The following is a 15743-nucleotide window of genomic DNA, read 5'->3' as shown; positions in this document are numbered from 1 at the left end:
AATAAATATTTTGTTTTGATGTATAAGTTGTTCGGGATTTTTCATCTAAACATTAATTTCTTGACAACCTAATAGTTACTAAATCGAAAAATAGAATTTCATTGATAATTGACAAGTCAACTTCTTTTAGTAAAAAAACTACCTTAACAGTGTACGTTCCAATCTGAATTACAGATAAGAAAATTAACTCGCTGGTAAATTTATTTCTGTACATGATTGAACTTGAAAATGTTACTGCAAAACAAATTTTTGATTCTTTACTCGATTATCTTCAGTCTTATGGAATAAATCAAGATTACCTGAAAAGTTATTTACTTTGTGTGGCATGTGATGGTGCAACTATGATATTGGGGGTAAAAGTGGAGTTAAAAACTGATGACAGACAAATTTATTTTTGTAATTGTGTGGCACTGTAAAATCAGTCTTATGGATCAACAGATTTAAAGAGTTTATTGATAATTTTTAAGTATTGTATCACTCGTCGCCTAAAAATAGCAGAGAACTGAAAGTGTGCGTGAACTTGCTGGAGATTCAACTTTTAAAAATTGGCTGAATTTTAAGCATTTGATGGGTGGCATCTAGTTTCCAGTCAGTTTCAGCTGTTTGGGAAAACTATGAAGCGTTAGTGCAACACTTCAAAGGAGCGAAGCATGATTCAAGAAGAGACAAAAAAGAGCAATGTGTGTATATGAAGTCTTACAGCAAAAATCTACAAGTACAGAATTTCTATTAAATCTAGGATTGATGTGTGATGGTCTCAGGAAACTATCCGATTGAGTTTGGACTTACAAGGGCAAGATATAGACTTGTAGAAGGCAGATCAAAAGATAAAAGCTCTCGTACAACTTTTTGAAGAAAGACCGATGATTCCAGGCCAATAAAAATGCCATTGAAGCCACCAAAAAACTTCACTTCCAGGAGTTTCACTTTACAACAAAGATTGCAAAAAGGATCTCCGATTAATCCCGAAGCTTTTTACAGAATCTTGAAAAATCAATCACAAGGAGGTTACTTGCTAGTGAAGATGGCAATATAGCACAGTATGCACATGTGCTTGATAAAAAACATTGGCCTGAAAACGCTGATGCTCATTTAACATTCAGCAAGATAAGGGCCAGAAAATTATCAATAACACTTCAGCTAAATGAAAGAGTTATGATTCGTGGACTTCATCAGTATTTGATTGAAAAGATGGTTCCGGAAAAATTGCAGCATTTGAAGCACGCTCCAAGTACTATTCCCATTTTTCCCAGTGAATGTGAACAAGGGTTTTCACAAATGAATTTGACTGTCATCCCAACCAGAGCTTTGTTGATGACAAAAACAATTTGGGCACTTTTGTTTATTAAACTTGTTGGACTGTCCCTTCCACACGTTGACCTAAAAATATACATAGAGCTATGGTTGCTTCAAAACCATCACTCAGCAGTAGACAACAAATGCAAGGAACAAAGTTGAGATATTGCGTCAGATGAGAACATGATGAAAATATGGAATTTTCTATAAAAAGGATATTTTCATCTCATAATTTTTTACATATATGAGTACTAGCAACTTTATTTTTTACAAAAAAAGCATTGGGTCCATCCACACAAGCTCACATAAAATCCCTGATTATGGGTATACCTACAGGGAGTGAGAAATACACACTGAAAAACTTACCACAGAGCTCCTTGAAGAAAGAACAATACCTAACCCATAAGATTATGCGGAGGTGCAGTAACAGGTGGAAAGTACCATAGAAGGACAATTTTCAATAGTAGTTATATCCCTCTTCACAAAATATTGTAACGTGAACAGCAAAAATCGTCAGCTGAACGTAAGATACAAACTCCCCACAAACTAAAGCCTGTGCTACCCCAGCAGACACCGCTGACCCTGAGACTAGTATTCTAATTATGGCAGGAATTTCATCATCCACCATATTAAATCTTGAATTCATAAGAACAAAGTAGAATTCGGAAACAGAAATATTTATAAAACAAACGAGTAGAAACAACTGAAATCAAACAAAAGAAATCAAAATTTGAAGTTGAAACTCATGTAAATTTGTGATCAAGCACAATCAAACTTATGAAATTAGTGAGGAATTTTACAATGAGATTAAGATTTCAGCTGTTAATGTTTATTGGCCAAGGAACATACTAGAAATAATGCTATTTTTGATTTATTTTTAACTTCTAATATAGAAATGGTTGGAAGGGTGGAAACTGGGGAACATCTGGGTGCAAGCTGCATATGGAGATTAGGAATAATGATATTTTGGTTACAAATTTCAAAAACATTTTGAAGGGATGAGACAAGGAATATCTGTTGTGAATTGATCAGCCAAGTTACTAGGAGACACTGATAAAATGTAGAAAATTTTTAAAGATAGATTTATTAAATATTCAAGATAAACATATTTCTTATAGAAAAAAAAAGGTGACTGCAAGTAAAAAACCAGGTTGGCTTACAAAAGATAAAATTAAAGAAAAATATCACAAGTTTAAGAAATTTAAACTGACTGGTATGATGGAAGATTTAGAAGATTACTGAAGATCAAGAAAGTTGGTCAAAGAGAAAATTAGGACATCAAAAACGATGTATGAAAAGTATTGACTGAAAATGTAAAATTAACAGTGAGAATTAAATACATTAAGGGTAAACAAAATAGGATGAGGGTTAAATTGGGACTATTGAAGATGATATAGGAAGACTCGTAGCTGATGATTATAAGATGGCTGGGTTATTAAATTCTGCTTTTTCTTCAGTTTTTACTGATGAAGGTTTAAGCCATATTCCTCATTTGGAACAGTTGATAGATGGGAACAAAGATCGTACAAGATGATAACATAATTATGAGACTGTTTAGAAAATAACAGGGAAGTTTAAAGAACAATAAAGCTCCTGGGCCAGAAAATATTTCCCCAAGGGTTGGATATGTGAGCCTTACAACTCTTCTGACATTCTTTGAAAAGGTTACCGCTTATGTAGATGATGGTAAGGATGTAGATTTGGTGTATATGGATTTTCAGAAAGAATTTTACAAGGTGCCACATAAAAGGCTTGTAAAATAAATATCTCTATAGGTGTGGGGATAAGTTAGCTAATTGGATAGAAGAGTAGCTGGATGGAAGAAGGCAGAGGGTTTTTACAAATGGACTTTAGTCAAACAAGATTAATGCCACAAGTGGGGTACCTCAGGGCTCAGTCTTAGGGTCTTTGTTCTTTTTGATTTACATCAATGACATAGATGAAGGAATGATCAATAAATTAACTAAATTGGTCTTGGATGTTGCTGGATGTGAGAAGAAGTATGCTGTTTTACAAAAGGATTTAGATCATTTAGTGAGTTGGGTGAATAAATGGCAGATGGGTTTTAATTATAATAAATGCAAGATAATACATGTGGGTTATTATAATTTGAATTATAAGTATAGTTTGGATGGGAATAACCTTAGCAGTATCATGAAAGGAAGGGATCTTGGTGTAGTGCCTGATCAGTCCCTTAAGCCATCCAATCAGTGTGCAGTTGCTAGTGGTAAGGCAAATAGGATATTAGGTTGTATCTACAGAAATACTGAATATATAAGTCTAAAAAAGTTATGATTTCATTGTATAGGTCACTGGTTAGGCCACATTTGGAAGATTGTGTTCAGTCTTGGGCTCTTTACTTTAGGAATGGCATTGAAATGTTGAAAAGGGTTCAGAGGGGGTTACTGGAATGGTGCCTGGGATGGAGAGGTTACCATATGAGGAGAGGTTAAGATCTCTCAATCTGTTTTCTCTTAAAAAAAGAAGAGTTAGAGGGGATCTGATTTAGGTGTTTCAGATTAAGAAAATTGATAGTGTTGATGCATCATCTTTTTTTCATACTTAATGGTGAGAATAGTAGGACTAGGGGACAGAAACAAAAATTTTGGCAGTGTGTAGAAGTCATCTTCAGGTAAGACAGTTTTATTTTTCTAACAGGGTGATTGTCCTTTGGAAGTTGTGAAGACAGTAAATGTGAGTTTTAGAGAATGTTTGATAACTATATGTATGATAAGAGTTGGCTTTGAGATTTTTATTTTTCTTAATAGTTTTAGATTAGTTCAGAGGATGTGACAGCCTAGATGGACCAATAGGGTCCCTTGTTGTCCCTAAACATTATTTTATATTTAGAATCAGATTATTCTAATATGATTGGTAGAAAAAAAAGGTTCAGAATAATAATTATAATATTACGATTCCAGCTTTGGTTAACTATAAGCTTGTAGAATGGTTAGTTTGATAATTCTGGTATGTGCAATCACCTTAATTATTTATAACATTAATCTTTTTCATTGAACAACAGTAAATTAAAAGACTTCCTTGTTTTTTTTAAACTCAAACACAACATAAAACTAAATTCACCTTTCAAGTTGATTGCTTGTTTTTTTGGTTTTTCTGGAAAAATGCAGACATTTCTTTCAAACTTCAAGTCATGATAATCGATACTGAAAAAAATGATGAAACATTTAACAATCACAAAGCTCAGGTTTTATTTTGAAGAATAATCCCAATAAGTGTACAAACATTGTAAACTTTGATCAATGGCATGCAAAAAATGGGGTTTATGTCCATTTTAGTTTGAAATGATTCAATAGAACTTTTACTCAACTTTCTTACATACATTCTGTATTGATAAGAAGTTTTATCCTTAGCTATCTCAATATGGGCTTGGTCAATTTGACCAACCATGTGATGTCTTTATACTCATTTAAAGTCTTCATATATTTGATACAACTAACTTTTAATATAGTGTGCATATTTTCATAAAATTTGGCAGTCTTTCAGTAAACATTATAAGTCCTATAAATCATATTTTTAATGAAGTATTTTTTATAAACTGAAAAAAGATTTGTCCGTGAATATATCGAGTATCTGTTTTGAATAGTCTGTGTGTCAAGCGATTTTCATGTTAAGATTAAAAATACTTTTCTTCATTACAACTTCCATTTGTGTAATCTATAAGGCCTTGTAAATACATTTCAAATGCTTGTTTTCAGCAAAACTTTATATTTTATTTTCTTTACCCTAACTCCATACAAAGTTGATCAATTTCAACAACCTCGTAAGCACCAAAAAAAAAATCTAAATAAATCTAAATTACCCTTTTTTCTTTCTATAATGACTTTAAATTGTAACATGAAACTACATTTGTTTATCCTAAGTAGCTTTAAACTTGTAACAGTATACATCTATTTATTATTAAATTTCATTGTTTTATTGCCCTGTGAACCATGTTTAACTACTATTCGTAGTTGTAAATCACTTGGAGAACGTGCAGCTCACGTTATGCTATTGAATTATGTTACCGACGAGCTGTTCATGTGCATGCCTTGTGAAACATTTTTATTATATCATATTATTATATATTTTACCTAATCTAACTTTAACTAACCTAAAGAGATCCCTATTTTACATTTTAATTAATTTTATAATGATAAATAAAGAATAAACATGAAAAACCAGAAATAAAGTACATACCTATGTCTTCTTTTTTAATCCTACATTTAATCCTACTTTTTTATACTAATGGTAGTAATGCATAAAATACTTTTTATTTAATTACATAATGCAGCAAAGAACATAGAATAATAACATGCAAAAAGCAGACGATTTCCTCTAACTCTCACAATTATTCTGGCAATTCGACAAGAGCCATTACAAATTCATCTAAGCTTGTCTTTTTATTTCCTATGAGAATGAAGCTTGTACCAAAAAGAGAAATTGACAATTCTCTGTTCAGAACATAATGTAATATAATGTTTCATTTGAGAGATGAAAACCTTGGCTTTCTATTGGTTATAGACAATATAGAATTAAACATAAGAGAGAACTATTAAGAAATCCTGAAAAAGAAGATGTGACTGGTGGGTGTAGCAAAAGGGGTCTGTAACCAAATAAAATTGAAAGCTATAAAAATTATGGTTTTCTGAGCAATGAAGATTTTATAGTGAGCAATTTGCATTTAATTTGGTACTTATTGGAGGGGTGGTGAATAAAATAGAGAAGATAGGATACCTACAGAAAATGTGTCACTTTTCTCACACTAGGGGAAATTCATGATTTTTTAAATATTGCCTTAGAAAATTAGGAACTTAAAACATTTATAGTATTAAAATATGGATTATTAGCTAAAATTTTATGCTGTTCTAATTGGTATAACATAAAAAAAAGTACTTTAAATGATGCCTGGGCAGATAGAGTTAAAGCATCATCTCTTAATCTGCAAAGTGTTGACAATATTTTTATATATTAACAAAGTTTATTGTTCATGTGGTTTTACCACACTTATACTAACACAACTTTGAAAGCATAATTGTTTTTACCTTTTTGTGTCAACTTCAAACCCAACCACTCTGAAAGTTACACTAAAAGAGAATAAATATTATAAAATAAAAATAAAATTTATGTAAACTGGAATGTTCTGTATATAAGACGATTCTAACCACAACAAAAGTAGTGAAATTAGGATATTTATTTATTTATGAAGATTGAATAACACAGTATTTGAAATTTTATTTCTAATTCACATCACAGCATTTCTACTTATGTAACAAAGAGTGACAACATAAGGTTGAAAAACATTAGGATCAAAATTTTTACAATAAATATTTTTTTCTTTCAAATATATATTTTAAAACCAAAGTTCCTGTTTTCTAGATATTTTATACAAGAACAATGGAGATAACTAATTTCTTTTCATATAATGGATGATTTCAAGATTAAAGTTATAAAAATAGATCAGAAGACAACGACTTGCTGTAAAAGCATAGGCAATATACAAAAATAACTCACCCATCTTCAGTGTGATACTTCAGGACTAGTTTCAAATGATTATTAATATATGGCTGGAAAAGTAAAATATCCTGATAAATATCAGACAAATTATATATGCTCAAAATAGATTGTTCAAAGTTATTTCCTAGAGTAAAAACAGATTCAATATTTTCTTATGTTACCAATGAATAATAATATTTATTGCGAAAAAGTATAAAATAATTTCTATATTTCCTATCGAGTAAACTACTTTTCATGTAAATGTGTATAAAAAACACTGAAGGTTTGAAATAAAAAAAAACACAAATAAATCAAATAAAAACTGTGTACATATTAAAAATTTTACAGTTTTAGATCAATATATTTCATACTTACTATTCCATTTTCCATAAAACCTAGTTGGTAGCCATGTTCATATTGTGGTTGATTTGTATCTAGCAATTCAAACCTTGTTGCACATGGAAGGTTATCAACAATGCTAAAACATGAAATAAATCTTAAAATTTTGCAAATGATGTTTTAGAATATACAAAATTTCTATCTAAAGCAAGTCAAGTTATGGTCAAACTGTCTGGACATTAGCTACTACTTAATAACTAATTGTTACTATTTATAATAATAACTTTTCAAGTGTATGGGTTGATATATGTGAAAATAAAAAACTCAGTAAAAAGTTTCATCTTAAAGGAAGTCATTAGTAGAACCTACTACAGCCACGGTGTTATAATTTTCCTATACTGAAAATGTATTTCCGATAGGTACTGACCCCCTCTCACAAGATTAGCTATTTTTGTTCAGTGCTGCCCTCTATATGCAAACTTATCTTTACGCATGCCACAACTCTTTCACTACCCCACTAAACATGTTCCAACATGTCTCTCATATAAATCATCCTGTGGCATCTCTTAACCAATAGTAGTATGACATGCTCACGTGATGCATGAGACTGCCTCTACACTCCTCTACCAAACCTTCACTTTGAAGCTTGACAGCAGGTGTGAGCACTGGAGAAGTAGGGAGAAAGGGTGGGAAGTGTGAGAGGAGGTAAGTACATATCAGGAATACATTTTCAGTATAGGAAAATTATAACTTCCGATACGGTACTTACCTACTCTTAGAAGAACGAAAGAAGTACCCTCGAAAGCATACGAAGGATACCCCTGACAATGAGAGAGATAGATCCAAAGATCAGAAGAGTGGAACCACTTATGAGCCATGTATACTCTTCACCCACGTGTGGAATATGTATGACATAAGGGCAAAAAATTAAAAGGTGTAGAGTGGCTAGGGTGCAGCAGACTGTACTCGATAAGTCAACTACATCCAAAACTACCTCCTTGTGGGAAACAAAATCGACATGAAGGTAGGATGAGGATCATCGCTGATCTATTAAACCAGGAATTGACATCCAGTATTGAAAGAATGTCAATTACATGGAATCAATTCATGTGAGGACATATTGTGATTGGTTCACTCTAATCTAAAACCTCTTAGTAGGGTGCTGACTACAGCCACAAGGGGTGAACTGCAATTTTGATGGCTCAACCCCAGTGGTTATGTAAATGATATCAGGAGGCCATGTTATCCAGTAAGGAGAAAGTTCAACTTCCATGGTTGTGTAAATGGTATCAGGTGGCCACATCATTCAATAAGGTGATGGCTTAACTCCCGTGAATGTGGAATTCGTATCAGGAGGCCACATCATCCAGTAAGGTGATGACTCAACTCCTGTGTTTGTGCAAATATAATCAGGAAGCTACATCATGCAGTAAGGCGATGGCTCAACTCCTGTGTTTGTGTAAATGTAATCAGGAGGCCATGTCATCCCATAAGGTGATGGCTCAGCTCCAGTGTTTGTGTAAATGTAATCAGGAGGCCATGTCATCCCATAAGGTGATGGCTCGACTCCAGTAGTTGTGTAAATGGTGTCAGGAGGTCACATCACACAGTAAGGCGATGGCATGAATCTAGTGGTTGTGTAAATGGTATCACGAGGCAACATCTCATCTACACCAGCAGAACACCACCACCCTACTCTCAACTGAATGGTTCTATCTTATTCTTTGTGGAACTCAATCAAGATCAGGAAGTTGCCTCCATGGTCAACCACCCAAGTGGCTTGGAACTGGAAAGCGGTAACGGCTCCCATACTACACTTGAGGAAAGGAGGGTGACATCGTGGTGGACAGTCTGGAGGAACATCATCACTGGAGACAGTGCAATGGGTGATCATGAAACTTTATTTTGAAAAGCAGACCATACCGAATTGTTCACTCAGGGCATGACAGGGATAGGCAGCAATACTCTTCTGCTTTACCCATGGGTAGTAGAGTCTGGAACAGGCATTTTTATGAAGCAAAATATTCTGAGGTTATTCACCATCAAGCGATCTTGTGGAACACCACATCTCGACAGTGAGCATGCAGAGCCATGGAACATAACTGGATAACGAATCCTTCTGATAGAACCCGTATTACCCATTGATCGTCTACAAAGAGATGCCAGAAACTCTAATAGTCAAGCTCCAACAGGTAGTCACCAGTACTGTTGGTGATGGGGGGTTGCATCATCGAGGAAATCAACGAGAAGTACCCCGATTAAAAGAAATGGGTTAGTTTTGGAAGGATGAAGGATAGGAAACGGGAATAGGTGGCATATGAGGCTCTGACTGAGACAAATGGGCTACAAAAGTTGTATGAGTTGTTTGCTGGCAGACCAATGTCACCTGAGGCTCGATAGTTTCTGGGACTGTATCAAAGACATAACGTCTCAGAAAAGTTGCAAGACATAAATCCCTGAAATACATTGAGGGTAAATTGCACCGAGCCAAAACTTTGTCTTGACCTATAAGGTCCCAACAACAAAAAAACATGTCTGTAACGACAGAGCCAAAGAAGAAATGTGGGCTAAAGTGGAGGAGAGAAGTGTAAAGGTATCTGCGGAAAATCCCTCAGGATTTCTGTGGAGTCTCTGACAGGATATGTATGGAAGAAAAATACTGTAAGAGGTTGGTTATGGTAAGACGTAGGCTAGAATATTGGGCATGGGTAAGATTAACATTAGATTCAGGAGCCACCCCCTAAATAGGTAATAATGAATCTAACAACTGCTGATCTTAAAAAGGATAGTTTGCACTGCATGATGGTAAGAAAGGGCAAACTGATCAGAAGTCCTCAGGGGGTGCAGCATGCTGATCCCCTTACTTAATTGTGAGACAAATTGATCCGCATATATCCATATTTTAGGGTAGGGAAGTAAAACCAAAACTAGTTTGGAAAGAAGGACAAGGGGAAAGTGACAAAACATCACAAACCTGAGACCTAAAATCCATAAAGACCAAATTAGGCTTAGATGATTCTTCAGGCTATAAATGGGAAGGAACAGCATATTCAGGAGGTGTAAAAGACGATCGTTCCAAGTCATTCTGAACAAGATCAGCCGATGCAGGAGGAGCCTGGGCATGTCAGGTGACAAAGGTTGACCCATATAGTGCTCAATTTCCAGAGGTATAAAAGCAGAGAGATCCACTGTCAGGTCGCCCTCACCTGAGGCCTAAGAAAAAGCATTGGTCGTTGGTGTGACCCCGAAAATGGTAACATGAACTTCAGAATTCATAGCACAAGAACAGGTTCCCAAATGTCAAGTGCAGAAATAGTGCAACAAGGAGAAACTGGTATAAAATAAAATAAAGTCAAAAGGAACCACTTTGTGTGAAAAAAAAAAACTTGGTTGTCCCACTGGAAGCACTAGGCATACAAAAGACTACATCTTAACTCAATGCTGCTAAACGAGAAGTAAAGGTTCGGTAGGGGAGTATAGAGGGAGTTACATGTGCATATCATGCTACTATTTGTTAAAAAATGACGCATGAAGATTTACACGAGAGACATGCTGGAATATAATAATTCTAACAAGAGGGGGAGCGGAAGGCTTGTGGCATGCATAAAGAAAAAGTTTATGTATAGAGGGTAGCACTGAATGTGACTAGCTAATCTTGTGAGAGGAGGTAAGTACTGTATCGGAAATCAGATTTATAGTACTTTTTTTATCCTGATATTAAGTTTTCTAAGATGTTAGGTTTGTGTTAATTTTTCTCTTTATAAAAAGATGGTTGACAGGATGTATTTATATATATATTCAATTCCTAATAGGATATGGTATTGATAACTCACAGAGGACACTTTACTTAACTTGTTAACACTTTTTGGGATCTTAAATTTCTACCTCTCACTATTTTGTCTTTTAAAACTTTGTTGACCACAATATGTTTATAGGCTTTTGGTTAACAAAATTTCTTGACAGGTATCCTTTGTTACCAAAGGTTCCCATTAGAACATATTCTTAAAAATTAAAGCTTCAAAGTACTTATAACACACATTAGTATATGAAATATTTTAAGTTTTGTTTCTCTTTCTTTAGATATAAATTAATAAGTGTTATTGTTTATCATTTCAATAATGTGTTTGGTAACATAATTTTAATGAGAAACAAAACATCAGATGAGTTTAAAAACACCAAAATAAGTATTAGAACACAAATAACTCAGTATAATGGTGTTTATTAGTTTGAAAAGGGCAAGAAAAAAAACACTGTGCTTTAGTTCTGATAAGTTGGTCATACTCATGAAAACAAATTATCTCTAAGGATTACACTAATCAAATGATGAAAGAACTCTGACTTTGAGTATACAGACAAACATGGATAGATAGATAATGGTGTTATAGCAACCAAACTTTGGATTACAGCTACATGTTTAACAAGTGAACTTAGAAATCCACCTGAGTTTAGTCACTGTAAAAACACATATATTACATACATACACACATAAATATACAGATATAGATAGATAGGGGTGGGTGGGGGTGGAAAGAACTATTAGCCTTATGACAGTAACAAATCCACCTTGAACTTTCACTTCAAAATGTCATCACAACAACCAAAGGAAAATAAGATTTTTTTGTATATATATGTAGGTCAATCTATAATTTGATCACCAAAAATTTGTTACTGAAAAAAATGTGATGATGAATCTTTTCTATAAGATATAAATCACAAAACATTTCTTAGTGAACAAAAGCATGGTGGTTTATTAGAACCTAAAGCATATCATAGCAATACATACAGGTGAACATAATAATGATGTTGGATTCGACTAGCTACCAACTTGGATTCCTCCTCCGACCACCTCATGGGTCTGCCTGGACCATGGCAAAGTGCTTTACATGGTTGTGCTTTTGCCATTTTGACTTCATAAGCAGTGTTGACTATTCTGTCCCCTCTTAGTACTTCCCCTATTAAAAACATGTTCATTCTTTTACCTTATATATAACATTTTACCAAAATAAACTATGTATTTATTTATTAACTAAAAGAAAGAAAAACGATAATCATAAACATCAGAAAATACTTTTTAAAGCAGTTTTCTGTGTAAGAATCTTGTATAAACGTTTTCCATTCACTTATTAAAGTTTGTCTGGAAATGGTTTTGATATACTAGTGCAGGCTTTCATCAGGTTAATAAAAGTCAGTGTTTGCACATACCTACAATTCAAAATATTACAATTTTTTTTCCTTTGTGTGCTGAAATATAACTTACAATAACTCTTTATATAAGCACAAAATAAAACTCAACTGAATGATCATTTCAAATTGAAATGCATGATAAATTAAACACAAGATAATTAAAAAGTAAATAGGGATTGTTAAGAAAATAGAGATACAAGTTGAATCAAAATACAAAGATTGTATTTTCAAACGTACAACTAGGGACTATAAAAAAGTAAACAAACTAGACTGGAAATAATGTCTACAATATTTTCTCAAGCTACAAGTCCCTATTTTGACTCCACTAAAATTGATAAGTACTGTAGACATGAAATCAAAATAGAGAGTCGTAGCTTGAGAAAATAATGTACACTATTTTCAGCCTAATTTGTTTACTTTTTATAGTCCCTAGATGTAGGCTTGAAAATACAACCTTCGCATTTTGATTCAATTTGTATCTGTATTTTTTTATGACCCCTATTCCACTTTTAATTGTCTTGTTTCTTAAGTTTTTATGTCCATTTATGGAGAATAAATTTTAATATATGCACTCAGTTAAATGTTACATGTTTTTCAACAGTTTACTGCTGCATTGGCTTTTTTTCCACACAAAAGTAGAGAAATGTATTATGGTAATCGTCTACTGTTAGAACACTCACTGAAATAACAGCAGAAAACCACATAGAGAGAGAAAGTACAACAATGAACTCGAGAAATAATGAAGAACAGTGAACTCAAGAGGTGATGAATTCTCAACTGGCAGTTTCCAATTAATGCGCTATAAGTTGCACAAATTATTTTATAATTAATGTGCTTTAGTAAAATACTAGGAAGTGCAGGACTTTGAAAAAATTTTCAAGGCGAAAAAATGAAGGTGCTTGAATTAATTTTAAATGTACACTGTGACATACTCAATACTGCATTAATTACTACTGTCCAGGTTTAAATAAAATATTCTTAGCCATTTTTTCTGTAGCAGCTTGTAAAACTATAATCAATAATAATTAAGCTGGAGACACTGTTATAATTATACATATTGTTTATTCTAATAAAATGGAGCATTTCCAACTAGGATAACAGTGTTTAAATGGCTTTTACTTTCTGCAATGCTTGAATGACTGCAAAGAGCTTATGTTGGTAGCAAAGAGGAAATTATAAAATTTTAGAGGGTGAAAATCTCGACTTTCATGTATCAACATAAAAATAGCCCTACAACTTTTGCAGTGTTGACTATTCTGTCCCCTCTTAGTACATGTGCGACTGGCTTTGGCGCTTGAAGGGCTTTGAAGAGAAACTTGGTCAGTAGCAATGAAAAAACTGATAAAATCTCTCCTTCTCTTTCAAGAATCAACATCGAAATAGTCCTATGACCTGTGCAGAAGTTTTTCTTTAGTAGGTTTGCCCAGGCTTGAATAAAATATTCCTAGCCATTTTTTCTGTAGGCTTGTGAAACAATAATAATAATAATTTGAAGAACAAATGGATGAATTTTGAAATTAAATGATTTAAAAATGACATTTGTGTAAAACATCTATTTACAATTAAAAGGAATACAATGTTAAAATCATTACATAAATAGTTATTAAAAACAGAGTATTGCCCTAAAAAAAGACACTACACAAGTTTCAATGTCTTATGACACCATCTTCAGTCCAAATCATGCCTTTATTTACTTTTGAAGTTGGTATCATAGGACACCAAAACATATGTAGTCTTTTTAGAGCAAGTCCCTGTTTTTGATAACTATTTATTTTGTAATGATTTTAATGATGTATTCCTTTTAATTGTAAATAAATATTGAATTTTGTCTAATAATTGGAAAATCAACTTTTTGGCTATTACTAATATTTTAGCAGCCTCAGTCATTGAGATAGAAGAGTGTTGCTTCAAGAACAAGTCTACTTTTTAAGATGGTTTTTGCCCATATGCTCTATTAGAATTTTTGTGAAATTCCTGGGTGAACCCTATTATGAACCATTATCATGGCTCATGATATTGCAAATATGTAGATTCTAACATAAAATAAGCTTATATAAAAATTTCTTAGAGCCAATAAAAAAATAAACAAGAGGGAATCCTCAATAGCCATGACACTTGAAATTCTTTTAGGCAGAATTAGAATAAATTAATCTATGAGACCTTGGACATGGTCAAATACATCAATCAAAAGGATTTCACCTCCTGGGTCAAAAACTGTAGTTAGACCTCAAACTGGTCAAGAGATGACAGAGCTAAAAGTTTGTACTGGAAAAACAAAACAAATCAGAGCCATTCTATGAGCTGCTGATCCACAGTTAAAACAAATCACAAAACCTTACTTACATTTTTTATTTTCAAACAAATGAAATGATGGCATATTTTGTATTATTTCCATATACATGTAGATACACCTGGGTCAATATTTTTTATCTTTTATCTCAACATTCTTACAACAAATGTTAGAAACTCTTATCTTGAGATTTTGTGACTTTTACATGACTAAATTATTTATATCTTCTACACAGCAAGCATAACTTCATTACTTATCTGTACAATATTATAAGAATAAAGTTTTAGAAAACTGGATCAAGGTTTACTAACTTCTAGATAATATCAGTTTTCATACAAGTATGTATGAAAACATGAGCTAACCCATTTTCACCACTTATCTCAACTTAAGAAGAATCAAATTTCAGAAAACTGTACCAAGATTTTCTGACTTGTAGATGATAGTATTATTCTTAGGACGACAGAAAGGTAAAGAATAATATTCATATGGAAGTTGGGTATGAGTGCTGGTCATCTTAACAGCTTTTACTTCAATACTCTGATCTTTAGAAAACTCCACAGGGGCTACACCTGGGAAATAAAATCCTTCAACTCTGTTCACCAAAACAAAGACCAGCATCCAGAAACATGTTAGTCTTTCTCCTTTAATCTGCATCCTTCTGGGCATTCTGTTATTAATCTGGTTTGAAAAAATCAGGTAACTCAATATTTGTCCATAATGTCTATATATATATATACTCTACTTTCCACAACGTATGTACAAGTACATTCATTTTGAAAAAATTTAATTACATTACTCTCATATCCACACACATACACAAAGGTCTATGTGTGTATATATATTATGTATATATATTTAATAATGTAAAAATTACTATATTAGAAAAAAATCTACAATACAAATTTGTTAACTGAAAGAATAGAATTTCATATTTCGAAAGAAAAACTCTTTACTCACATGAATTAAATTAGGACTTTCAAAATAAAACTGCTGAAGTTATAAGTAAAAATTCCTGTATCAGAAATTTATTTCAAATAATAATGGCTGGAGGCGGCTTGAATGGGTAATGAAGAAAAACTTTAATATAACAGCAAACGTACAACGTTTTGACAAGGTTTTGTCATCATCAGGTACCATGTCG

General features: G+C 32.9%; 1 protein-coding gene across 11 annotated transcripts in view; it reads right to left on the bottom strand.

Moving 5' to 3' along the window:
- LOC106470088 (transmembrane 9 superfamily member 4-like) overlaps positions 1-15743 on the bottom strand; it is an 85519-nt gene that overhangs the window by 50771 nt on the left and 19005 nt on the right. For all 11 annotated transcript variants that reach the window (XM_022398654.1, XM_022398646.1, XM_013930615.2 and 8 more), the window contains 6 exons: positions 15019-15280; positions 11912-12080; positions 7165-7267; positions 6808-6860; positions 6339-6380; positions 4378-4460 (listed from right to left, as the gene is read on the bottom strand). In XM_022398654.1, the coding sequence (XP_022254362.1) occupies positions 4378-4460; positions 6339-6380; positions 6808-6860; positions 7165-7267; positions 11912-12080; positions 15019-15268 (700 nt within the window). In that variant the 5' untranslated portion in view covers positions 15269-15280. The remainder of the gene's footprint in view (positions 1-4377; positions 4461-6338; positions 6381-6807; positions 6861-7164; positions 7268-11911; positions 12081-15018; positions 15281-15743) is intronic.

This window comes from Limulus polyphemus, unplaced genomic scaffold (genome assembly GCF_000517525.1).
Source record: "Limulus polyphemus unplaced genomic scaffold, Limulus_polyphemus-2.1.2 Scaffold3815, whole genome shotgun sequence".
NCBI classification, from domain to species: domain Eukaryota; kingdom Metazoa; phylum Arthropoda; class Merostomata; order Xiphosura; family Limulidae; genus Limulus; species Limulus polyphemus.
This window is presented reverse-complemented; position numbering and strand designations above follow the sequence as displayed.